The sequence below is a fragment of the Muntiacus reevesi genome, chromosome 9 (assembly GCF_963930625.1).
Source record: "Muntiacus reevesi chromosome 9, mMunRee1.1, whole genome shotgun sequence".
Taxonomy (NCBI): Eukaryota; Metazoa; Chordata; class Mammalia; order Artiodactyla; family Cervidae; genus Muntiacus; species Muntiacus reevesi.
The window spans coordinates 2,442,317-2,468,658 of record NC_089257.1 but is presented as its reverse complement, the minus strand read 5'-3'; the positions used below and the strand labels follow the sequence as shown (position 1 = coordinate 2,468,658).

General features: G+C 40.3%; 3 protein-coding genes across 3 annotated transcripts; 1 reads left to right on the top strand and 2 right to left on the bottom strand.

Moving 5' to 3' along the window:
* Positions 1–191: 191 nt before the first annotated feature.
* LOC136174720 (olfactory receptor 5B2-like) lies at positions 192–1,130 on the bottom strand. Its single transcript, XM_065944904.1, has one exon. It carries the CDS (start codon positions 1,128–1,130, stop codon positions 192–194), a length of 939 nt encoding a protein of 312 aa, XP_065800976.1.
* A 15,293-nt stretch (positions 1,131–16,423) lies between these two features.
* LOC136174719 (olfactory receptor 5B3-like) lies at positions 16,424–17,368 on the top strand. The gene has a single exon (XM_065944902.1). The coding sequence runs from the start codon at positions 16,424–16,426 to the stop codon at positions 17,366–17,368; it is 945 nt and encodes a 314-aa protein (XP_065800974.1).
* A 6,514-nt stretch (positions 17,369–23,882) lies between these two features.
* On the bottom strand, positions 23,883–24,836 carry LOC136174722 (olfactory receptor 5B2-like). The gene has a single exon (XM_065944906.1). It carries the CDS (start codon positions 24,834–24,836, stop codon positions 23,883–23,885), a length of 954 nt encoding a protein of 317 aa, XP_065800978.1.
* Positions 24,837–26,342: the final 1,506 nt, after the last annotated feature.

Genomic DNA, 26,342 nt, shown 5'->3' with positions numbered 1-26,342 from the left:
AGAATTCAAAATGTCTTATGCTTTACTTGAGACATATTTAGTTCAAGTATCACATACATTTTATTTTTATTATACAACAGATTTTTGAGTGGTAAGAATATAACTTTACCAATTAAATGTGCTTCAGGGCTAAAAATGTGAATGGAAAGACTTAAGAGGAACAAAACTAGACTATTGTACGTCGTGCAGCACTAAAATCCTAGAGAGAATTTTGCCTTCCCCCAAACCTTCTTGAATGCACTTTTCACCTCTTTGTTCCTCAGGCTGTAGACTATCGGGTTCAGCACGGGGATGACCACAGCATAGAACACAGAGGCCACCTTGTCCGTGTCCATGGAGTGATTGGAGCTGGGCTGTAAGTACATGAAGATGATTGTCCCATAGAAGATGGAGACTGCCGAGAGGTGACTAGCGCAGGTGGACAAAGCTTTTTGGTATCCCTTAGCCGAGTGCATTTTCAAGACAGTGATAAATATGAAAAAGTATGAAATAAATATTACCAGAAGAGCAAAAAACACATTAAAGCTTGAAATTAAAATGAGAACCACCTCTCTAGCATGTTTATCAGAGCAAGAGAGAGCCATGACAGCTGGAAAATCACAGAAAAAGTGACGGACCACGTTGGACTTACACAGAGAAAGGCTGAACGTGCCCCCAACATGGATGGAGGCATTCATGAAACCACAGATGTAGGAGCCTATGGCCAGACGGGCACACACACTCGTCTTCATGGTGATGGTGTAATGTAGGGGTTCACACACCGCTGCATGGCGATCATAGGCCATTGAAGCTAAGAGGAAGTTTTCCACACTGGCAAAGGCTGCAAAAAAGAATATCTGAGTAGCACAGGCATTGTATGAGATGATTTTGTCTCCTCTAAGAAACCCAGCCATCACTTTTGGTGTGACAGCTGAGGAGTAGCCAAAGTCCACCAAAGACAGATTGATGATGAAAAAGTACATTGGGGTGTGTAGATGGGAGTCCAGCAGGATCAACGTGATCATCCCCAGGTTTCCAAAAACACTGATGAGATAAATGAGGGTGAACACAATAAAGAGGGGAATCTGAAGTTCTGGAGCATTGGTTAGCCCCACCAGGATGAAATCCATCACCTCTGTACTATTCTCCATGGAAATTTTCTAAATTCTCTGTAGTAATGAGAAAGCAAAGAGCATGTGGTAAACAGCAAAGAGTGTGCACTGGAATCATATAAACACCCTGTTATTTTATTATTTTATGATGGCAATAAATTATTCTCCTTGATTCTCTGATCTAAAGCATAGTTTTGGTCTTCCCTGGTGGTCCAGTGGTTAAGAAGCCGCCTGCCGATGCAGGGGGCATGTGTTGGATTCCTCAACCAGGAGAGTCCCACATGCTGAGAAGCAACCAAGCCCTTGCACCACAACTGTTGAAACCCACACACTCTAGAGCCCAAGCTCCACAACAAGAGAGATCACGGCAATGAAAAGTCCGTGCAGCACAGCTACCAAGTAGCCCCACTCACCACAATTCTAGAAAGCCTGTGAGCACCAATGAAGACTCAAAAGTCAAAAAACGTGGGACAAAAATAAAGCATAGAGTGGAATAAAAAACTTAGCAAATGAATTATCCAGCAGTTATATGCTGTTTGCTGAAGCTGAAAGATCCATGCAGATTACATTGTCAATTTCCCACTTGAGCAAATGAACAAACTGAGGTGCAGAAAGAGATTATTATTTGTCTTATATCACACAATACTTTGACCACCTGATGCAAAGAAAGTCATTTGAAAAGACCCTGATGCTGGGAAAGATTGAAGGTGGGAGGAGAAGGGGATGACAAGGATGAGGTGGTTGAATGACATCACTGACTCAATGGACATGAGTTTGAATAAATTCCAGGAGTTGGTGATGGACATGGAGGCCTGGTGTGCTCCTGTCCATGGGGTCACAGAGTTGGACACGACTGAGCTACTGAACTGAACTGAACTGACTGATCACACATTTGCCATAAACACATCTTCCAAATCAGATTACTTGAATCTATCAACAGGTTATGTTTATACAGTGCTCACTCCAAGTACACATTTAAGTTTAATATGCTTAAATATGCTTAATCCTCTCAACAAACCTACCAAAGGTTAAGTGTTTTGAGCAAGTTTATCTTACTACCAACTGACAGAGTCAAGCTTTGAACCCAGGCAGAGTGATTTCCAGGACACATGCTCCTGAAATTTAATTGAATTCATTTTTAACTAACACTTATATTTATTTATTCATTGCATATCATAGAGCCATACATAGCCAAAGAGGCAATTCTAAAAAGAAAGTGTGCCATGGAATGTTGAGCTTGGGTTCTGAAAAGAACATATGTGTTCAAAAGCAGCCTTGTAATTTAAAACCTAGGAGACATTGTTCAAGAAATAACTTCTTTGAGCCTCATTGTCTCTATAAAATGATGTGGTAATTAGATCCTTGAAAAACAATTATTATAACAGTTAAATGAGGTAATATATTTTTTAAAAGCACAACTAGGATGTTGCTATGAAAGTGAAAGCCGCTAGACCTGTCTGATTCTTTGCAACCCTATGGTCCATGGAATTCTCCAGGCCAGATTAGTGCAGTGGGTAGTCAACAAAGAGTCTGAAATGCAGTACTTGGATGCAATTTAAAAAACGACAGAATGATCTCTGTTCGTTTCCAAGGCAAACCATTCAGTATCACAGTAATCCAAGTCTATGCTCCAACCACTAAAGCTGAAGAAGCTGAAGTTGAACGGCTCTATGAAGACCTACAAGATCTTCTAGAACTGACACTAAAAAAAGATGTCCTTTTCATTATATGGGACTGGAATGTAAAAGTAGGACGTCAAGAGATAGCTGGGGTAACAGGCAAATTTGGCCTTGGAGTACAAAATGAAGCAGGGCAAAGGCTAACAGAGTTTTGCCAAGAAAACGCACTGGTCATAACAAACACTCTCTTCCAACAACACAAGAGAAGACTCTACACATGGACATCACCAGATGGTCAATACTGAAATCAAATGGATTATATTCTTTGCAGCCAAAGATGAAGAAGCTCTATAAAGTCAGCAAAAACAAGACTGGGAGCAGACTGTGGCTTAGATCATGAATGCTTTTTTGCCAAATTTAGACTTAAATTGAAGAAAGTAGGGAAAACCACTAGACCATTCAGGTATGACCTAAATAAAATCCCTTATGACTATACAGTGGAAGTGAGAAACAGATTCAAGGGATTAGATCTCATACACAGAGTGCCTGAAGAACTATGAACGGAGGCTTGTGGCATTGTACAGGAGGCAGTTATCAAGACCATCCCCAAGAAGAAGAAGCAGAAAAAGGCAAAATGGTTGTCTGAGGAGGCCTCACAAATAGCTGAGAAAAGAAGAGAAGCTAAAGGCAAAGGAAAGGTACATCCATTTTAATGCAGAGTTCCAAAGAATACCAAGGAGATATAAGAAAGCCTTCCTAAGTGATCAATGCAAAGAAATAGAGGAAAACAATAGAATGGGAAAGACTAGAGATCTCTTTGAGAAAATTAGAGATACCAAGGGAACATTTCATGCAAAGATGGGCTCAATAAAGGACACAAATTGTATGGACCTAACAGAAGCAGAAGAGGCTAAGAAGAGGTGGCAAGAATACACAGAAGAACTGTACAAAAAATATCTTCATGACCCAGATAATCACGATGGTGTGATCACTCACCTAGAGCCAGATATCCTGGAATGTGAAGTCAAGTGGGCCTTAGGAAGCATCACTACAAACAAAGCAAGTGGAAGTGATGGAATTCCAGTTGAGCTATTTCAAATCCTAAAAGATGATGCTGGGAAAATACTGCGCTCAATATGCCAGCAAATCTGGGAAACTCAGCAGTAGCCACAGGACTGGAAAATGTCAATTTTCATTTCAATCCTAAAGAAAGGCAGTGCCAAATAATGTTCAAACTGCTGCACAATTGCACTCATCTCACACACTAGCAAAGTAATGCTCAAATTTCTCCAAGCTATGCTTCAACAGTACATGAACCATGAACTTCTAGATGTTCAAGTTGTATTAGAAAAGACAGAGGAACCAGAGATCAAATTGCCAATATCCACTGGATCATGGAAAAAGCAAGAGAGTTTCCAGAAAAACATCTGCTTCTGCTTTATTGACTATGCTAAAGCTTTTGACTGTGTGGATCACAACAAACTGTGGGAAATTCTTAAAGAGATGGGAATAACAGGCCACCTGACTTGCCTCTTGAGAAATCTGTATGCAAGTCAGGAAGCAACAGTTAAAACTGGACATGAACCATCAGACTTGTTCCAAATAGGAAAAGGAGTACGTCAAGGCTGTGCGTTTTCACCCTGCTTATTTAACTTGTATGTCAGGCAAAATGACTGGCTAGATGAAGCAGAAGCTGAAATCAAGATTGCTGGGAGAAATATCAATAACCTCAAACATGAAGATGACACCACACTTATGGCAGAAGGTGAAGAAGAACTAAAGAGCCTCTTGATGCAAGTGAAAGAAAAGAGTGAAAAATTTGGCTTAAAGCATCTGGTCCCATCACTTCATGGCAAATAGATGGGGAAATAACTGAAACAGTGAGAGACTTTATTTTGGGGGGCTCCAAAATCACTGCAGATGGTGACTGCAGCCATGAAATTAAAAGATGCTTGCTCCTTGGAAGGAAAGTTATGACTAACCTAGATAGAATATTAAAAAGCAGAGATATTACTTTGGCAACAAAGGTCCGTCTGGTCAAGGCTATGGTTTTTCCAGTGGTCACGTATGGATGTGAGAGTTGGATTGTGAAGAAAGCTGAGTGCCAAAAAATTTATGCTTTTGAACTATGGTGTTGGAGAAGACTCTTGAGAGCCCCTTGGACTGCAAGGAGATTCAGCCAGTCCATCCTAAAGGAGATCAGTCCTGGGTGTTCATTGGAAGGACTGATGCTGAAGCTGAAACTCCAATACTTTGGCCACCTGATGTGAAGAGCTGACTCATTGGAAAAGACCCTGATGCTGGGAAAGATAGAGGGCAGGAGAAGAAGGGGATGACAGAGGATGAGATGGTTGGATGGCATCATTGACTTGATGGACATGAGTTTGAGTAAGCTCTGGGAGTTGGTGATGGACAAGGAGGCTTTTTGTGCTGCAGTCCATGGGGTCACAGTCAGACAGGACTAAGCAACTGAACTGAACTGAACTGAGCTGTTCCCTTCTCCAGGGGATCTTCCCAACCCAGGGATTGAACACAGGTCTCCTACATGGCAGGAGGATGATAACAGAGCAAATCCTGATAAATTGTTATGTTATCGTTACCATGAAATGATGATCTCCATCTTAGTTTAGGAAAGGTGGATGGTGATTTTCAGGGTCTCAAAATATGGGTGAGTTTGAAGTCTGGACTTATTTCTCAATATGCCTTTCCTCACACATGAGTTCATTTAGTCTCTCCTGTGGCCTCAAGGACTTCTTACTCTATCCCAGACATTTTAGGGCTTCCCTGGTGGTGAACCCATCAATGCAGAAAGTGCTGTTTCGATCCCTGGATGGGGAAGATCCCTTGGAGTAAGCAGTGGCAACCCTCTCTAGCATTCTTGGCTGGAAAATCCCATGGACAGAGGAATCCATGGGGTTGCAAAAGATTTCAACATGATTTAGTGATTTTAAAACGACAGACATTTTATATGAAAATTCAGGGATGTTTGGTCTATCTTGCTTATTTTTCCTTGTGATCCATATTTGAAGGAGTTTTCTTCTTTAAAACTCATTTTTACTCACTTCACTCTCATTCATTAGCTGGGTCACAGAAATATAGGGTTGATAAATGATGGACCAGGAGCTTAATTCTAGCCTACACCTCTGTTCTGGGGCAAGTTCCGTGTTTTAACTCTTTAATTTAGATTTGGAGCATTGGAAGTATGTTCATTCTCTGGCAGCACTTGTCTCTAAAATCTTTCTCTGTCCATGCTGCTATTTAAGTTTCCATTCCTAATCTCTAAAGGCATTTGTGCTTACCAATTTCTGACAAACATGGTAAAATAACCCATAACAATTCATAGCATACACTGGGTCCTATGATCTTTAATAGGAGAATTATACATTTAGATATAGATTGTCTCAATCTTCACAGTAAATGTTAACTCCATTATGAATGTTTTAGAGATACTAAAAATGAGAATTTGAGAAGGTATTTCCTAAATTACATATCTAATACAACATAAATTTAAGATTTAAATGAATAAATGATTCATTTTAAAAGCTTTGCTTCTGAATGACTGCTCCGTCAACTTTTCTGAAAAGGGTGAGATTGTGAGGTAAAGAATAGCAAATAGCATACAGATCTAAAAAAATCTAATGAGGACTCATCTGGAATCTAAACAACTGTTAATTCAAACATTGTAAGCTTCCGCCACAATGACATAAGAAGATAGAAAACAATGAAATTACCGTCTACTCAGTCAGAGCATCAACTACTGTTTTTGTCCATCATCTTTAGGAACATAATGTAGAGCTTCATGAGCATAACTGAACTTCCAACTAGTGGAATTATTTTGTAATTTGCCTCTATCCCAGTTTTTTCAGGAAAATGTTAATGACATTCCAGTTTGAGCTCAAATAGCTCATAGGATCAGTTTCATGACTGCTTTTACACTTCTTGCTCAAAATGTGTATGGAATACAGAAGCTTACCTGTCTCTTGAAAAAAGAGGCTGCAAATCCTGAATTTTCAGTCTGATCTGAAGCTCTTCCAGGGTAGAACTTAAAAATTCTGTTGAAGAAGCTCTCTCTGTGATGCTAATCAAAATGTGTCCTTATCAGTCCAGACTTCTTTCAGTTCAGTTCAGTTCAGTCGCTCAGTCGTGTCTGACTCTTTGCGACCCCATGAACCGCAGCATGCCAGGCCTCCCTGTCCATCACCAACTCTCAGAAAAAAAAATAAATAAATAAAAGGTGTCCTTATAATTGTCACATTCTTAGACCAAACTTTTGTGAAATGGATACAATATGATTGATACATCAGCGTAATTCACTGACGTGTGACCACGGAGAGCTAATGAAAGGAGGTCTACAATACAGCTCAGTAAATTGTCATTTTGACTGCATTCCATATAATATTTATCTTGGGGGTTTTCCCTGTCAGTGGTTGCCAGCCCACAGAAAATCCTGCTTTGAGGAAGGCCTTTATGTGTACTAACAATTATTCACATTCAGATGAGTAAATAAATGACCAGAGAGGTTCCGTATGTAGTCTGTTCCTTCTAAAATGATGTCAAGGAGAACTACTTGGGGGTGTTAGAAGCTAATGAATGGGAGCCAGGAGGGAATGTTAGGGACCTGGAGCTTCTCTCAGGGCAAGCCCCCATGAGGATAGCCAAAGGCTCTCATTCCACTTTTTTCAGAAAGAAGCAATTAAATCGCCTTGAGGACGAGCTTGACTTCCTGCGCCAGCAGCACGCAGATGTATTTACCTTATTTTCTTGCCATTTCTTTCTTTTTTTTCAGTTTAAGTGTAATTTATTTGCAACTTCATATTTTAGTGTACAGTTCTGTGAGTTTGGACAAATGTGTGTGATCGTGTAACCACCAACACAATCAAAATAAAGAACAGTCTTGTCTGCCCTCAAATTTCCCTGCTCTTTCTCAGTGAAACTCTCCTGCCACTCACAGATCCTCGAACCTGAATTTGTCATATGACTGTTCCTTTGTAAGAAATACAAGTGAAATCATACAGCATGTAGCTTTTGGGGTCTGGCTACTCTCATCTGGGATAACACATAATATATTCATCCTTTTGTTGCTCGTATCAGTAGATTGCTATTTTTTATTATCAAGTACTATTCTATTATACAGATCTAACCAGGTTGTTTATTTCTAGTTTTATTGATTACAGTTAAATCTGCTATAAACATTTGCATATAGTTCTGTGTTTGAACAACACAGTTCTGGGTTTGCGTTTCACCTGAGTAAATACCTTTAAATGGAATTGTTTGCTGATGGGGTAAATTTATGTTTGACTTTCTAAGACTGACAACATTTAAAAAATGTAACATACCATTTGCATTCCCACTGGTAAAGTGTCCCTATTCCTTCCTGCCATGGCCAGCCTTTACTACTGTCTGCACCAGGGCTGAGTGTTCCTGACAGAAAGAAGCAACTGAGTGAAAGTGCTGAGGCTGGGAGGAAGTTGTTTAGAGAACAACTAAACTCACTGTTTAGAGAACTCAGAGAGGTCTGTGGGTTCCAATAGCAACTGGTAGAACGACTGCAGAAGGCCAAGCCACAGGTGTCTAAAGCTGTGATATTGTTCAGGAGAAGTAACGGAAAAATTAACATTTTTAATGATATCTAGAAAATGATACTTGGCCCTTAAGAAGTTCTGACATTTTCCTAGGTATTGAGGAGGTTACGGTCATGTTCAAGATTATGGAAAAAGAGTTGGTGGTTTAGTCGCTAAGTCATGTCTGACTCTTGTGACCCCATGGACTGTAGCCCGCCGGCTCCTCTGTCCATGGGATTCTCCAGGCAAGAACACTGGACTGGACTGCCATTTCCTTCTCCAGGGGATTTTCCTGACCAAAGTATCGAACCTGGGTCTCCTGTACTGCAGGCAGAATCTTTACCAACTGAGCTACGAGGAAAGAACAGAGCAGATACCGATTACTTATTCCAACTGAGCTTGAGGACCTGCACAAACAGAAAACAAAAGCCAAAGCAAGATTTGTCAACTGGGCAAATTTTGGATATGGTCCCCAGTCCACACATTCAGACCCTCTCATCAAAATGTGTATGAGGAAAACTCTGACTATTGGTTGACCAAGATTACAGTTGCAACCCTGAAGAAGACAAGCTTATAAATAAAAATGGGGTTTTTGAAGACTGGGCAGAGACTTCAGTTGCTCTACAGCACAGGGAAACAGACCCTAAAATTAGTACAGTCAGGTCACTGAACAACAAAAAGCAAATATCAAACAATTACAAGCTAGTCAGAATGCAATTTCAACACTATATTATCTAAAGCGTCCATTTATTTAACACACACACACAAATGTGGATCATGAAAATTTGGAGGAAAATATAAAAAGTAGTCAACAGAAACTCTCTGAGGATGTCTATACACTTTCAAAGAACTGAGGCAAACAATAGGTAAAGAGTTGAAGGAAAATTACAGGTGGTGCAGTGGTAAAGAACCCGCCTGCTACGGCAGGAGACATAGAGATGCAGATCCAATCCGTGAGTCAGGAAGATCCCCTGTAAGAGGAAATGGCAACCCACTCCAGTATTCTTGCCTGGAAAGTCCCATGGACAGAGGAGCCAGTCAGGCTGCAGTTCATAGGGTCACGAAGAGTCAGACAGGAATGAGGCAACAGCACACACAAACACGTGATAACAGTGACTGATCTAATAGAGACTGGACGTCCCTAGTGGCTCAGCGGTAAAGAATCCGCCTGCCAGTGAAGGAGATGGAGGAGGTGTGGACTCGATCCCTGGGTCAGGAAGATCCCCTGGAGAAGAAAATGGCAACCCACTCCAGTGTTCTTGCCTGGAAAGTCCCATGGACAGAGGAGCCTGGAGGGCTATAGTCCATGAGGGTTGCAAAGAGTTGGATTTGACTTAGCAACTAAACAACAACAACATCTAATAGAGAACATCAACAAAGATATCAAGTTATAAAAAAAAGCAATTAAAAGTTCTGGAGTTATAATTTTAACTTTATTAAAATTCAAAATGCTTCTATGTTAAGAAACACCATTTATAAAATTTAAAAATAAATCACAAATTTGGAGAACATGTTTGCAAATCAAATATCTAATTAAAAAGAAAATTTTGAGGATATAGAAATCTTACAACTCAATAATGAGAAAACAAATGTCTCAATTGAAGATGGGCAAAATTTGAAAGTATATTTTGTAGAAAAAGGTGTACTAGTGCCTAAAACCCACATGAAGAGATAAAAAAAGATCATAAATCATACAAATTAAAATGACAATGAGATATCATATCAGATTCACTGGAATGGCTATAACTGAATAAGCAGATTATAACAGATATTTTAAGAGATGTGGTAAAAAGAAAATCTCTGTACATTACTAGTAGTCTTTAAGTTTTGGATAAGTGGGTGCTAAAGAATTGGGCAAAACTCTTCTATTACTGACAGCTCAGTTGGTAAAGAATCCGCGTACAAAGCAGGAGAGCCCAGTTTGATTCCTGGGTCAGGAAGATCTGCTGGAGAAGGGATAGGCTACCCACTCCAATATTCTTGGGCTTCCCTTGGGGCTCAGCTGGTAAAGAATCTGCCTGCAACGCCGGAGACCTGGCTTGGATCCCTGGGTTGGGAAGATCCCCTGGAGAAGGGAAAGGCTACCCACTCCAGTATTCTGGCCTGGAGAATTCCATGGACTGTATAGTCCATGGGGTCACAGAGTTGGACACGACGGAGTGACTTCCACTTTCTTTCACTTCTATTAAAGGTAGAGTAAAATCCCCTGAAGTATCTTTATATGAAGAGACAAATAACCGCTAGAGGAGGGAACTCTGTTTCAAGACAAGGACACTCTCACTCACAAGACAGTCATACGTTAAAGGTAACAGGGTGAAACACTAGAGGGCTGGACTAGAGAATTCTGAATTTTGAGGAGACAGACTAAGTAGAGTTCCAATAAAAACTCCTGGCAATGTAAGTCAGAAAGAGGAAAGCAAATACTGTGTACTAGCACATATGTAGGAAATCTAGAAAAACGGTACTGATGACCCCATTTGCAGGGCAGTATCCTGCAGACATAGAGAACAGACTTGTGGGCGAAGCCGGGGAAGGAGCAGGTGGGGCAGATTGAGAGAGTAGCTTTGGAACATACACATCACCATATGCAGAACAGATAGCTGGTGGGCCGCTGCGTACAGCGCAGAGAGCTCGACCTGGAGCTCTGGGACCACTCAGATGGGTCAGAGCAAGTGCCGGGTGGGCGGAGGCTCAAGCGCGAGGGGAAACGTGTAGACCTATCGCTGATTCACTTGATCGTGCGGCAGGAACCACAACACCGTAGAGCAATTTTCCTCCAATTAACAATTTATATATATATTCATATATACATATACATTTCTGGCAGGAGACAACTTAGATTCCCAGTTAATCACCATAGAAGCTCAATGATCAGCATATGCAAGAAATAACTTGGTCATCCCCATCTAGTCCAAACATGGCTCTTTCTGATCCAACAACCTGTGACCTGAAAAGAAAACTTAGTTTGTCCCATAAATATACCCAAGATATAATGCTGAAGCAGCGTAAAGATAATAAGGGGGAGATCCTCAATAATAAAATGATAGAAGACATGATAGCCAATTCTGAAATTCTTCTGAGCTTGCACCACAAAGACATCCCCTCTCCCCGCCGAACTCTGAGTTATTGATTTGTATCTTTACTAAGAATTCTATTTTTCATTCTTTTTCTTAGCATTTGATTCAACCTTTTGAACGTTGCATTCTTAATACTTTATTTTTATGATGACTTCTGAAGCGGTGTTGAAGGGTCTTTCCTCCTTGAAGAATATTTGTTTTGTGACTTACTTCCATTCAAGTTTCCCTGGTGGCTCAGAGGGTAAAGCATCTGCATCTCCTGCATTGGTGGGAGACCCGGGTTCAATCCCTGGGTCAGGCGAAGATCCCCCAGAGAAGGGAATGGCAACCCACTCCAGTACTCTTGCCTGGAAAATCCCACTAACGGAGAGGCCTGGCGGGCTACAGTCCATGCGGTCGCAAAGAGTCGGACATGACTGAGCGATTTCACTTTTCCATTCATGCAATTTGGAAATTTTAGAGGCAATTTCATGTTTAGTCAGACTTTTTAAACAAAAGCATAGCTTTCTGAGGAATGAAATCCCTTCAGAAACATGGGGATTCGTTATCCAAAAGTCAGAACAAATGAACAAGCATGATAAACAGAAACAGGATCATAGATGCAGAGAACAAACAAATCGTTGCTAGAGAGGAGAGGGTGGGGGATTGCTGAAGTAGAGGAAAGGGATTAAAAGGTACCATCTCCAATTATAAAATAAGTCTTGGGGATGGAGTATACAGAGAAGATAATATGGTTAATAGTACTATAAAAACTTTAAATTGAGAGAGATGGTAACTAAATTTAATGTGATGATCATCTTTAATGCATATAAGTCACTGTGCTATACACTTGAAACCAATGTAACACTGTATGTCAATTCTACTCCCAACTTTCAAAAAGGTGGAAGGAGTTCATCACTGGTAGACCTGTCTGATAGGAAATGCTAAAAGCAGTCCTTCAAGTTGAAATGAGAAGACATCAGACAGCAATGCAAAAGCCAGATGAAAATAGAAAGCTCACTGATATAGGGAAATATACAGACAAACACAGAATCTTGCAATATAGTCATTGAAGTTTGTAAATCACTTTGAATTCTAGCATAGAGTATAAAAGATAAACAGATAAAAATAACTGCAACTGCGATTTTGTACTACCAGATACCAAATATGGAAAGATACAATTTGTGATATGAGTAATGAAAAGAGAAAGAGAGGTATATAGGAGCAGAGTTTTGTAAGTGATGGAAGTTAAGTTGTTACTAGTCAAAAAGAGATTGTTGTAACTATGAGATGCTTTGTGTAAGCCCCAAAAGACATTTTGGACTTGAATTGTGGTAATCCCAAAGACAGTACCAGTAGATGCACAACAGAAATTAGAAAGGAATCAAAGTCTATCACTACAAAATGTCAGCGATGCACAAAACAAGGTATCAAGAGAGTAAAAGAGGGGAGAAATAGCTACAAGACAGCAAACGACAATAAAATGAAAATAACTAGTCCTTCTGTGATGGTTAATTATATTTATCAACTTGAGTAGGTCAGGGAATGCCCAGATACGTTATTAAACGCTGTTTTTGAGTGTGACTCTGATGATGTTTGTAGAAGAGATCAGCGTTTGAATCAGTGAAATGAGTGAAGCAGATGACCCTCTCCAATGTGAGTGAGCATCATGCAATTCATTGTGGACCTGAATAAAACAAAATGGTTGCAAGTTGAATTCACTTTCTACTTGAGTGCTTGAGCTTAAGACATTGATAATCAGCCCTTGGCATAAAAAAGCTCAGGGTTTTTGTTAATGTGATAGAACTCTTCTGTATTGTGGTTGTGGCAGTGGTACCTGACCAGATAAAATTTAACCAAACTCTTAGAATAATACACTAAAATCTATGGATGTTAATGGTTTGTAAATTATACTTTGAGCACAAAATGGGAAAAAAAATGAAGAACAAGCAATGAATATGAAAACACGTGTACACTATCAACATATCCAGCAGAATACCACAAGCAATTTACTTCTGTCTTCCCTAAGAAGATGGGATGAGAGCTACAGATGCTCTCATGGGGAAACCCCCAGAGAATTCTGTGTTTCTATGGCTCCTTTCTGATTCCCATGAGCCAGCCTCTGAAATCTCAACATAAATCCATGTGACATCACAGAATGTGTGCTGAGCCCCTTTGGCCATCATTTACCAAACACAGGCATCCCTCTCTGACCTTGAACCTGAGGATCTGCTATGGTGGCCAGAGAAAACGTCTCAGAGTGAAATTACGTTGATCGGCTTTAAAATGATAAACTTTCAGCAAGATGTTTTACGGAGCTTCCCTCATTTGCTAGTTACAGGCACAATTCTGTGAAATATATGAAAAGAGGTAATATTATTAATTGTTTTTCAAACAAGGAGAAGAAAAGTGACTTCTCCAAGAGCATAGTCAGAATTAGTGGTGAATTCGGGACTTTTATCCAGGTTTCTAACTCCATGTTGGGTTCCTTCCTCCATCTTTACTTGTCTTCGAGGTCTTGGGATCTTTGGACCAGTATCTGATAAAGAGCGTCTCTAACAGTGGTGGTTTAGTCACTAAGTCGTGTCCAACTCTTCCAACCACGTGGACTGTAGCCCTCCAGGCTCTTTTGTCCGTGGGATTCTCCAGGCAAGAACACTGGAGTGGGTTGCCATTTCCTCTGCCAGGGGATCTTCTGGACCCAGGAATCGAACCTGGGTTCCCTGCATCGCAGGCGGATTCTTTACCAGCTGAGCTACAAGGGTTATGTGCTCTATTCCATGACTAAATGTCTGATTTCATCATCACTCTTCGGGATTGACTGTCTCTTCTTTTCCAGCAGCAAGGTAAGCTTCTATGTCTCATATACATTTTTAGTGAGAAGTATAATTCATGTAAAATCTATGGGGCAGCTATATCTACTATGAATTATCTGAGCACAGAAAGAGGTGGTTTCAACATCTTTTTTTTCTTAAACAGTGAATTGAGGCTGAAGTTTGAATATCAAAATTTCCATCCATGGGAGTTTAGAGATACATATAGAATAAAGTCATGCTATTCTACTATAAATCAATAACAAAACAAAGAATAGATGATCCTGTTACTAAGTCTTAATCTCATCTTAGTTACTATCCTATGTCATCTCATTGGAGGCAAGAAAGAAAACCACAAGAGTGAAATAACCTTTCTTTAAACCACAGAAGTGTTCTAATCAAGTTAGCGAGATCCTAACTCTATTGTAACCTTTCCCCCATAATCTCATCCTTATGATTACTAGCACATTTACAAATGTGGCTAGTGAGGTGGCTGAAAGCACAGGCTTCTGATTTGGTCACAGTTGGATTTGAATCTTGAATCCTGAATCTTTTTCATGCTAACAACTAATTGTGCAGCTTTACATAGATGCTCAAGTCCTCAGTGTTCCTACTGGTAAAATGGGTCTAACAACATGATCCACCTTACAACATTACTGAGGATTGAAAGAGAAGGTGGGCTTCCCTCGTGGCTCAGACAGTGAAGAAGTCTCCTGCAAAGTGGGAGACCTGGGTTGGGAAGACCCCCTGGAGAAGGGAAAGGCTACCCAGTCCGGTATTCCTGCCTGGAGAATTCCATGGACAGAAGAGCTTGGCAAAGATGGGGTTGCACACAGCTGGACACAACTGAGCAACTTTCACTCACTCCCCACTCACGGTAGAAGAGATCCGCCAGACTGAGACACACTGGGAGACACAGACGTATCAGCGGACAGAGTGTGAGGAAAAGCTGAAGAGGGGCTGCAAGGCTTCAGAACTCATCCACGTCCGAATCCCTGATTTCACCTGCCTTTCTCACGCATAGAGCCTATCGTTTCATCCTCATAACAATATTGCAGTGAATGCTTATCAGGAGATGCTAGGCACTCAGCATTTGACTTATTTTTTTTGATACATTATTTCATCTAATTCTCACAATACTACCTTGAGGTGTTGTTACTCTGAACATGGAGAAAACCAGGTCAAGTAGTTAGGTTACAACCAATGCCTCTTGGGTAGCAAAGGGTAAGACTTGCATGCATCTCTTCCCAGAACCCAAGCTTTGCACCCAAAGCTGTGTCTTCCCCTCAGAACTGCCTCTGCTGGCAAGTGCTCTAGTTACTCCGCTAGATCTATTACATATACGTGTCTCAGCCACTTGACGGGGAAACCCAAACACTGAGTTTGGGCCAATGGAGACATTGAGTAGTTGCAAATTGAGTAAAACTCAATTTTATTTATTTATTTATTGGAAGGGAGTTTAATTTATTTCTTTTTTAAAAAATTTATTGAAGTACAGTTGGTTTACACTGTGGTTTCATTTCTGTTGTACAGTAAAGTGACTCAGTTATACATATATACTCTTTATCATGTTCTTTTCCACCATGGTTTGTCACAAGCTATTGAACATAGTTCTCTGTGCTATACAGTAGGGTCTTATTGCTTATCTATCCTGTATACCATAATCTGCATCTGTTAATCCCAAAGTCCCAGACCAGTGGACCAAAGAAGGACTCTTCCTGGGTACACAACTTGACTTTGACAGTAATGATTTTGTAATTTTAAATACCTTACTCAACCCCGATGCTTCAAAAATTAAAAGAGGGTAACAACTAGTCAGTCTTAAAAGCTTATTGAGAAAAGCAAATTGATACACACATGAAGTGTACAGGGCAGCTCCTGGCACAACAGCAACATGCAAAATGTAAGCATTGACCAGGCTCAGGGAACCAAGAGGACACGTATGTTCACTCTAGACATGCCATCTTGGTTAAGGCTTTATATTTTCACATTTCAGTTCACAAGTTTATAAAATTTAGACAGTAGGAGATGAACCATAAAGACCCTTCATTTTCAACAATGTGTAACTCTATAATGTATTAATATGCACTAAAACTTGTTGTCAAAGCATATTTTATATGAATAATATTAATTCATAATTATTGCCATAATGCAACAATGCACATCTACCTATCTACCAATCATCTAGTTATCTATCTGTTTCAATTTCTCTCCATTCAATTTCTCTGTTCCTTTATTTCTCATTGCTACAGGGCGTCATCTTGTGATTCGCAAACCACATCCATGGAGAATAATACGGGGGTGACTGAATTCATTCTGCTTGGGCTCACCAGTGCCCCTGGACTGCAGGCCCCCTTGTTCATCGCGTTTACTCTCATCTACCTCTTCAGTGTGGTCGGAAACCTGGGGATGGTCGTTTTGATCCTCATGGACTCTCGTCTTCACGTTCCCATGTGCTTTTTCCTTAGTAACCTGTCTTTAGTGGACTTTTGCTGTTCTACAGCTGTCACTCCCAAGGTGATGGCTGAGCTGCTTATGGGGGACCAGGTCATCTCCCACAACGCAGGTGCTGCTCAGATGTTCTTTTTTGTGGCGCTGGCCACCGTGGAAAATTTCCTCTTGGCATCAATGGCTTATGATCGCTACGCAGCCGTGTGCAAACCCCTACACTACACGACCACCGTGACAACCGGTGTGTGTGCGGGTGTGGCCGCAGGCTCCTACGTCTACAGCTTTCTGAATGCCTCTGTTCACATCAGGGACACATGCGGTCTCTCTTTCTGTAGGTCCAATCTAGTCCATCACTTTCTCTGTGATGTTCCAGCAGTCATGGCTCTCTCTTGTTCTGATAGACGTGTTAGTGAGCTAGTTCTTGTCTTTGTGGCAAGCTTCAATATCTTTTTTGCCCTTTTGGTTATCTTGGTTTCCTACCTGTTCATATTTGTCACCATCCTGAAGATGCACTTGGCTGAGGGATATCAAAAGGCTTTATCCACCTGCATGTCTCACCTCACCACAGTCTCCATCTTCTACGGGACAGGCATCTTTATGTACTCCCAGCCCAGCTCCAGTCATTCCATGGATGTAGACAAAATCACGTCTGTGTTCTATACCATGGTCATCCCCATGCTGAACCCCCTGGTCTATACTTTAAGAAACAAGGAGGTTAAAAGTGCTTTCAAGAAGGCAGTTGAAAAAGCCAATTTGTCTCTAGGCTTCACCCTTTAAAGCTATAAGATTTGAAATAACCTAGTTTCATTCCTCTCCTGTCTTTAACCATGAAATTATTCACATTTTAGGGCCCACACTACTCCTAAATTACTGAGGTAATATTACCATTTTTCCTTCAAAAGTCTATCATCAAGAAAAAAGAAAATGTTATGTCCAACTATGTGATATCTGAATGAGGATGTCCACAGGGGCCTTTGAGTATTTGGTGCCCTGCTTGTAATAAACTTTATTAATTATCTTTGATTCATTCATATGTTCATATTTTCTCTGCCTTATAACAACACATGCATATAAGTAAAACACTGGACACACAAAACCATGAATAAAAGCACATGCAAGAAGTTCAAAAGATTTTAGTAAGTTTCCTTAGATAAGAAAATTTGGTTGGAATGGTCTTTTTTTTCCTCCAAAACTTGTGGGTTTTTTTCCTCCTGGTTATGTTTTAGAAGCTGATTGAGAATTGACAAATATCAGTGAAATTAACTTGTGCTGTAGACACTTCATGGGGTTTCTTGTCACAACGTCCTTCCACTTCTTGCAAGCAGCATCCAGATTGTCTTCTGGGAATCTCTTCACGCTAGTTGGTATAAATAATACTATAATATTTGCTCTTATACTAGCAAAGTCCAAAATTGCAGTGGCTTAACCACAGAGATTTTTCTTGCTCATATGATGTTCGGTTAGTTGTTCTACGGAAATTCAGTAGAACGGTAATCCAAGTTCTTTCTGTTTTGTGGCTTCACTATCTCCTCTGGCCTGGATTCTATATCTAATTGATGACAACAAAAGAGAGAATAAACAGAACTGCATGGGAAATTTCAAGGGCCAGGCTTGGAAATGGCACATACAACACATTCACATTTCATTGACAAGAATACAATCACATGACCACAACTAATTGCACGAAGGCTGAGAATATAAGTAGTTATAAGCCTAAGAGGAGAAAGAAAATATTTTGGCACACAGCTAACAAGTCTCTTCCTTTGTAATATTTATAAATATCAAATATTTTACCTTTACACACACACACATACATACAACATATTTTCTACTTCCATTAAGGAGACAACCTAAATTGCAGCTAATTCCTATGAAAGGTCAATGTCTAGACTACTAAAGGGGTTTAATGGTCCTCTCCATTCAGTCTAAATGTGGCTCCCTGTGGTAAGGCACTTAGGAACTAAAAAAAACAAAGAAAAAATATAACTCATCCTACTTTCACATTCAATGTATGATACTGGAATATGGTAAAAAATAATTTGAAAAAAGAGTTCCCTTTTATGAAAGAAGAGAATGGAAATACACAACTCAGTTTTGAAATGTTGCTGAATTAACATTATGAAAGCTCTTCAATTTTACTGATGGGAGATATTTCTTTACAAGACCCTGATTTTTATCTCTGGAGAGAATTCCATTTCCTATAATTTTCATTGGTCCCTGGTGTATCTGTTAGATGGTATGTTTTTCTTTTATCCATTATTTCTTATGAGGATTTCTGAAGTGTGTCAAAGACAAAATGAAATCTAAGGCAAAATTAACAAAGGCTGTGTTCTTTTCCTTTTTATTCAGCAAGGGTACACATATGTCACTACTTGGATTTCAGCAGGGGCTTAAAGATGCGAAGAGTTGACTCGTTGGAAAAGACCCTGATGCTTGGAGGGATTAGGGGCAGTAGGAGAAGGGGACGACAGAGGATGAGATGGCTGGATGGCATCACTGACTCGATGGGCATGAGTTTGAGTAAACTCCGGGAGTTGGTGATGGACAGGGAGGCCTGATGTGCTGTGATTCATGGGGTCGCAAAGAGTCGGACACAACTGAGCGACTGAACTGAACTGAACTGAAAGATGTGATAATAGTTTTATTGAGTGATAGTTGGACCATAAAGAAGGCTGAGAGCTGAAGAATGGATGCTTCCAAATCGTGGTGTTGGAGACTTTAGAGAGTCCCTTGGACTGCAAGGAGTTCAAACCAATCAATCCTAAAGGACTTCAACCTTGAATATTCACTGGAAAAATTGATGCTGAAACTGAAGTCCCAATACTTAAGTCATCTGATGTGAAGAGCCGATTCATTGGAAAAGACCCTGATGCCAGAAAAGACTGAGGGCGAGAGAAGTGGGTGACAGAGATGAGATGGTTGGATGGCATTACCAACTCAATGGACATGAGTTTGAGCAAACTCTGGGAGATAGTGAGGGACAGGGAAGCCTGGAGTACTGCAGTCCTTGGGGTCGCAAAGAGTTGGACACGGCTTAGCGACTGAACAATAACAGTTGAGATAGTGTAAGATAGGGAAGCTTTTAATTAAGGTTTGGGAAAGAGAAGAGTTTCTAATTGGTCTTCAGGTACCTTTGAAAGGCCTCATTTAGATACAGGGCTCAAGTGAACGTTCTGGGACATTACAAAAGAGGATGAATTGCTCAGTGCTAAGGGTATGGACTTTTTCCTGAAACAAGTGGGGATATGTTGTGTTTTATATGATGTTTTATGTAAAGTGATGACCATGGCAGGGAGTTTAAGTGCATGTTGAGGAGTATGATCTCTTTAAGGACTATTCACCTTTTGCAGATTACTTCTACACATGAAATTTTGAGCTTCTAGAGTTGTTGGAATGTTCAGGCAAAGATTTTTAAATTCAAGGCTCATGGCCTCCTTGCCAATGACATTCCTTCAGTAATCTGGAGGTTTCTTCTGAATTTCTACTACTAGGTCCAATGTTAGTTACCATATCCCCAGTTTTTTCTTAGATGTAACTGCATAGCCTTCTTTGTCTCCTTACCCCCCCATCACTTTCACTTTCAATGTAATAGGTGCTACATCAGTTATATTACTTATAAAACATTGCCCTAAACAATGCCAGAAAGCAAATACCATTTTTATTTCCCTGTGTGTTACCATGTATAGGATACTGGAACAGGAAAAGGATAGTAGAGAGAAAAAAATTAGTGAAATCCAAATAAAGTATGGGATTCAGTTAGCAATGTATAAGTGTTGGATTCTTTATATTGATATATGTGCCAAGGTAGTATATTGTGATGAAACTAGGATAAACTAGGACAGGTGTACATGAGAACTCATGCTATCTTTGCTCCTATTCTGTAAATCTAAAACATACTCTAAAAGCATTTGTTATTTACAGTAACTAGCACATGGAAGCAACCTAGATGTCCATCTGCAGAGGAGTGGATAAGGAAGTTGTGATGCATATGCACAATGGAATATTACTAAGCTATAAGAAGGAACATGTCTGAGTCAGTTCTAATGAGATGGATGAACCTAGAGCCTATTATACAGAATGAAGTAAGTCAGAAAGACAAGTATTGTATATTAACACATCTATATGGAATCTAGAAAGATGGTACCAATGACCCTATATGCAGAGCAGCAAAGGAGACACAGACATAAAGGGCAGACTTTTGGACACAGTGGGGGAAGGAGGGGGTGGGATGATTTGAGAGGATAGCACTGAAACACACAAAATATCAAATGTTAAATAGATAGCCAGTAGGAGTTTGCTGGTGATCTGTGACAACCTAGAGGGCTGGAAGGGGGAGGGGGTGGGAGAGAAGTGTAAGAGGGAGGGGGTATATGTGGCCATTTCATGGTGATGTACGAAAAAACATTACAATATTATAATTGCTGCTGCTGCTAAGTCGCTTCAGTCGTGTCCGACTCTGTGCGACCCCATAGACAGCAGCCCACCAGGCTCCCCTGTCCCTGGGATTCTCCAGGCAAGAACACTGGAGTGGGCTGCCATTTCCTTCTCCAATGCATGAAAGTGAAAAGTGAAAGTGAAGTCACTCAGTCGCATAGTGACCCCATGGACTGCAGCCTACCAGGCTCCTCCGTCCATGGGATTTTCCAGGCAAGAGGACTGGAGTGGGGTGCCATTGCCTTCTCTGATATTATAATTACCCTACAATTAAAAATAAAATATTAAAAGTTTTAAAAGTAACTTTTAAATGGCTCCAGCAGAAGACACGTCACTATCGTCATAAACTTAGAGCCAGAAGAGATTATGTTTGGACTGCAACACTCTGTCCGTACTGCTGTCCATCTCAGTATATCCAAACACAGCCTTGCTAACACAGCATGGAAGCCTCTAAGTATGCAGACAACAGAGAAAGGAATACCGGTGCAAGTTCCTATGGGCATCTTTATTACAGAATTGAGCTCCCCAAGGATCAAAATAAAACACATAAATATTATTCTACTAGGGTATTTAATGTAGATTATGTTTACTATTGATAAGTATTGCTGTGTTTACATTATCTATGGGAGTTTAGAATCACTGGAATTAACTGCATTACCATAACTAACTCAGATATTAAGCATTAAAATAGTTTGATACGTTTTGTCTTTTATGACTTATTAATAGAATCTATTTGATGTATTGTCAATGAGATATCATTTCTAAGGGATGATGACAAAGTTTCCAGTTAATCATTGTGTCGGTCAGTGGGAATTAAAAGCACTGAGTGGCAATGTAGAAAGCATTTCAGTCAAACAAAACACCAGTCATGCCTCTTGAAATGCTAATTTTATATAGAAGGTTTATTTTATGAATGAATTATAAATATCCTGCTTCAAATATTTAATACATTCATCCTGATGGATGAAGCTGAAATAAAAGCTTCATCCATCCTTTCATTCATGCATTCATTCATTTAAAAATATTTATTTAACTCTCCTATGGTCCAGAAATTGATTTAAGTACCAAGGACTGGGGGCTTCCCTGGTGGCTCCGATGAGAAAGAATCTGCCTGCAATGCAAGAGATCCAGATTAGATTCCTGGTCAGGAAGATCACCTGGAGAAGGGAATGCCTATCCACCCCACTATTCTTGCCTGGAGAATCCATGGACAGAGGAGTTGGAGGGCTACAAATAGTCGCACATGACTAAGCAACTAATGCTTTCACTCACTTTTACCAAGGAGTTATGAACAAAGCAGATGAAGCCATTTCTTGTACGGAATCTATATTTTAGTTTGGATATATACATAAACACAAGATGGATTTAGAAAAGGCAGAGGAACCAAAAATCAAATTGCCAACATTCACTGGATCATAGAAAAAGCAGGAGAATTCCAGAAAAACACCTACTTTTACTTCATTGACTATGCTAAAGCCTTTGACTGTGTTCAGTTCAGTTCAGTTGCCCAGTCGTGTCCAACTCTTTGCAACCCCAAGAACCGCAGCACGCCAGGTCTCCCTGTCCATCACCAACTCCTGGACTTTACCCAAACTCATGTCCTTTTTGAGTGTGTGGATCACAACAAACTGTGGAACATTCTTAAAGAGATAAGAATACCAGACCACCTGACCTGTCTCCTGAGAAATCTGTATGCAGATCAAGAAGAAGCAGTTAGAACTGTACACGGAACAATGGACTCATTCCAAATCAGGAAAGGAGTACATCAAGGCTGTATATTGTCACCCTGCTTATTTAACTGCTATGCAGAATACATCATGCAAAATGCTGGGCTGAATGAAGCACAAGTTGGAATCAAGATTGTCAAGAGAAATATCAAAAACGTCAGATACTCAGATAACACCCTTATGGTAGAAAGTGAAGAACTAAAAAGCCTCTTGATGAAAGTGAAAGAGGAGAGTGAAAAAGCTGACTTACAACTCAGCATTCAAAACACCAAGACCATGGCATCTGGTCCCATCACTCCATGGCAAGTAGATGGGGAGACAGGAAACAGCGTGGACCTGGCCGTTTATCCATTTCATATGTGATAGTTTGCATCTGTTCATCCCAAACTCCCGAACCAGCTCTCCTTCCTCTCCCTTCCCACCACTAGTCTGCTCTTTGTGTCTTGCAAGACAGTTTCTGGTTTATAGATAAATTCATTTGTATCATATTTTAGATTCCACATGTAAGTGATATCACAGGTGCTTGTCTTTCTGACTATCTTTATCTGCTATGATAATCTCCAGGTCCATCCCTGTTGGTACAAATGCCGTTATTGTTCTTATAGCTGAGTAGTATTCGATTGTATACATGTACCACATCTTCTTTATCCACTCATCTGTCAATGGACATTGAGGTTATTTCCACGTCTTAGCTATTGCAAATAACACTGATATGAATGTAAGGCTGCGTGTATCTTTTTGAATTATAGTTTGTTCCAATATATTCTCAGGCGTGGAATTATTGGATCATATAGCACCACAATTGATCATCTAAAATTCTTTTCTTTTTCAAAAACCAGCCATACGTGATTTATTTATTTAACAAATTTCCTGCTCGGTTTGTATGTGCATACATGGGACAAAGGAATGCAGTTCTAACCCTAGGCTTCTGTATTCTCCTGTTTTTGCATGTACATTTGCATCAACATGATAATAATTAATAACATTACATTTGTTTCTACTAGGATTCTGACATCATACGATGGCGGGATATCTCCTCAGGAAGATAAGTCCTGTGTGGGCCTTAACATGTGAGTCACTGAGCAAAGGACATCTAAGAGATGACTCTAACTTTTTTGGATCCTACATTATTAAAGAGCTAATCCTAGAGACAATTTTGATTTCTCAACAACCTTCTTGAATGCACTTTTGACCTCCTTGTTCCTCAGGCTATAGACCACAGGGTTTAGCATAGGGATGATCATAGCATAGAACACAGAGGCCATTTTATCTGTATCCATGGCGTGACTGGAGGTGGGTTGTAAGTACATGAAGATGACTGTCCCATAAAAAATGGAGATAGCAGTGAAGTGAGAAGCGCAGGTGGACAAAGCCTTCTGATATCCCTCAGCTGAGTGCATCTTCAGAATAGTGATAAATATGAGCAGGTAGGAAATAAAGATAATCAGGAGAGCAAAAATCACATGGAAGGTATTAATATAAACAAGAACCAACTCACTGATGTGCTTATCAGAGCAAGAAAGAATCATGACTGCTGGAACATCACAGAAAAAGTGGTTGACCACATTGGACCTACAGAAAGAGAGACTGAAGTTATCTCCCACGTTGACAGAGGCATTCAGAACACCACATGCGTAGGAGCCTACGACAAGACAAGCACAGCTGTTCTTTGTCATGGTGGTGGTGTAATGCAGGGGCTTGCACACTGCTGCGTAGCGGTCATAAGCCATTGAGGCCAAGAGGTAACTTTCCCCGGTGCCAAAGACTATAAAAAAGAACATCTGAGCAGCACATGCATTGTAAGAAATGACCTTATTTCCTGTGAGGAATCCTGCTATCACATTGGGTGTGACTGCTGAGGAGTAACCAAGGTCCACCAGAGAGAGATTACTCAGGAAAAAGTACATAGGAGTGTGAAGGTGAGGGTCCAACAGAATCAGCGTGATCATCCCCAGATTTCCAACTACAGTGATAATGTAAATGAAGGTAAACATCATGAAGAGTGGGACCTGTAGTCCTGGGGCATCAGTAAGTCCTAGGAGGATGAATTCAGTCACTTCTGTTTTGTTCTCCATGGGTGTCATTTAGGAACCACAGGACGCCCTGCAAGCATGAGAAGTAAAGGAACAGAGGAATGAAAAAGTCAGAGCATAGTGAAACTGGAATGTATAAACACTCTGTGAACTGTTTCAGTTACAGCAGCAATTTGTTCTCCAGCTCTAAAGCATACACATGAGAAAATTTGTAAAAAAAAAAAAAAAAAAAAAAATTAATAGTTGAAATTGAAGGGTTTCATGGATCAGTCACCCCATTTACTAATTTTGAATATGAGAAATGGAGGTAGAGAAAGGGTTAATGACTTATCTAAGGTTGTCATACCGTTCATACTGTGGCCACCTCATGTGGAGAGCTGACTCATGTGAAAAGACCCTGATGCTGGGAAAGATTGAAGGTGGGAAAAGAAGGGGACGACAGAGGACGAGATGGTGGGATGGCATCACCGACTCGATGGACATGGGTTTGGGTGGACTCCGGGAGTTGGTGATGGACAGGGAGGCCTGGCGTGCTGCAGTCCATGCGGTCACAAAGAGTCAGACATGACTGGGCGACTGAACTGAACTGAACTGAAGATCATCATATATCTGGAATGACTCCATCTTCCAAATCATATCTACTGGGACTATAAACAGCTTACCCTTCTACAGTGGTCACATTCAGGAATATATATATATATTTATATATATACGCTGCTAAGTTGCTTCAGTCGTGTCCGACTCTGTGACCCCATAGACGGCAGCCCACCTGGCTCCTCTATCTCTGGGATTCTCCAGGCAAGAATACTGGAGTGGGTTGCCATTTCCTTCTCCACACACACACACACACACACACACACACACACGTCACAGCTGATCCCCATTATCTGTAGCAGTTAGGTTCTATAAAGTAACAGTGAGCAGTGAATTCATGAATGCTTCTTTGCTCCCAGCAAAAACAGAGAGATAGTTTCCTGCAAGACTCTGGTTACATTCTCATCAGTCAATCAATCCAAAATATTGTTTATGTGTGTTTCTCTTTAAACAGATCTTATTTAATATATACTGTTAATTCATTAACATTGGTCTCACAGCCAACAGCACTATATGTCATATACTTATTTTCTCCTTAAGGCACATCACAGTCTTCTTTTAGTACTACACTCAGGAAAATTTAATTCTTTTAATTAAAAAATCACACAACAGGAAGCATAAAAATGTGAAAAACTGACACTGCAAAGACTGCATGAAAACACTTGTATAGTAACCATGGTGTAGAAGCAAACTAGATGTCCATCAAGAGATGAATGGATAAAGAAGTCATAGTCCTAACCCCTGCACCACCGGGGAATTCCCTGGGAGATACTTTTATGTTGCTGCTTGCGGTTTGTGGATTATTCAAAGTGGCGGACAAAATCAAAGTCACAATGAGGTACCACCTCACGCTGGTCAGAGTGGCTATCATTAAAAAGTCTACAAATAACAAACGCTAGAGATGGTATGGAGAAACGGGAACCTCTACACTGTTAGTAGGAATGTACACTCGTGCCGCCACTA

Excerpts from the sequence above, each read along its gene's own strand:
- LOC136174720 (XM_065944904.1), bottom strand. The coding sequence starts at position 1,130 with ATGGAGAATAGTACAGAGGTGATGGATTTCATCCTGGTGGGGCTAACC.
- LOC136174719 (XM_065944902.1), top strand. The coding sequence starts at position 16,424 with ATGGAGAATAATACGGGGGTGACTGAATTCATTCTGCTTGGGCTCACC.
- LOC136174722 (XM_065944906.1), bottom strand. The coding sequence starts at position 24,836 with ATGACACCCATGGAGAACAAAACAGAAGTGACTGAATTCATCCTCCTA.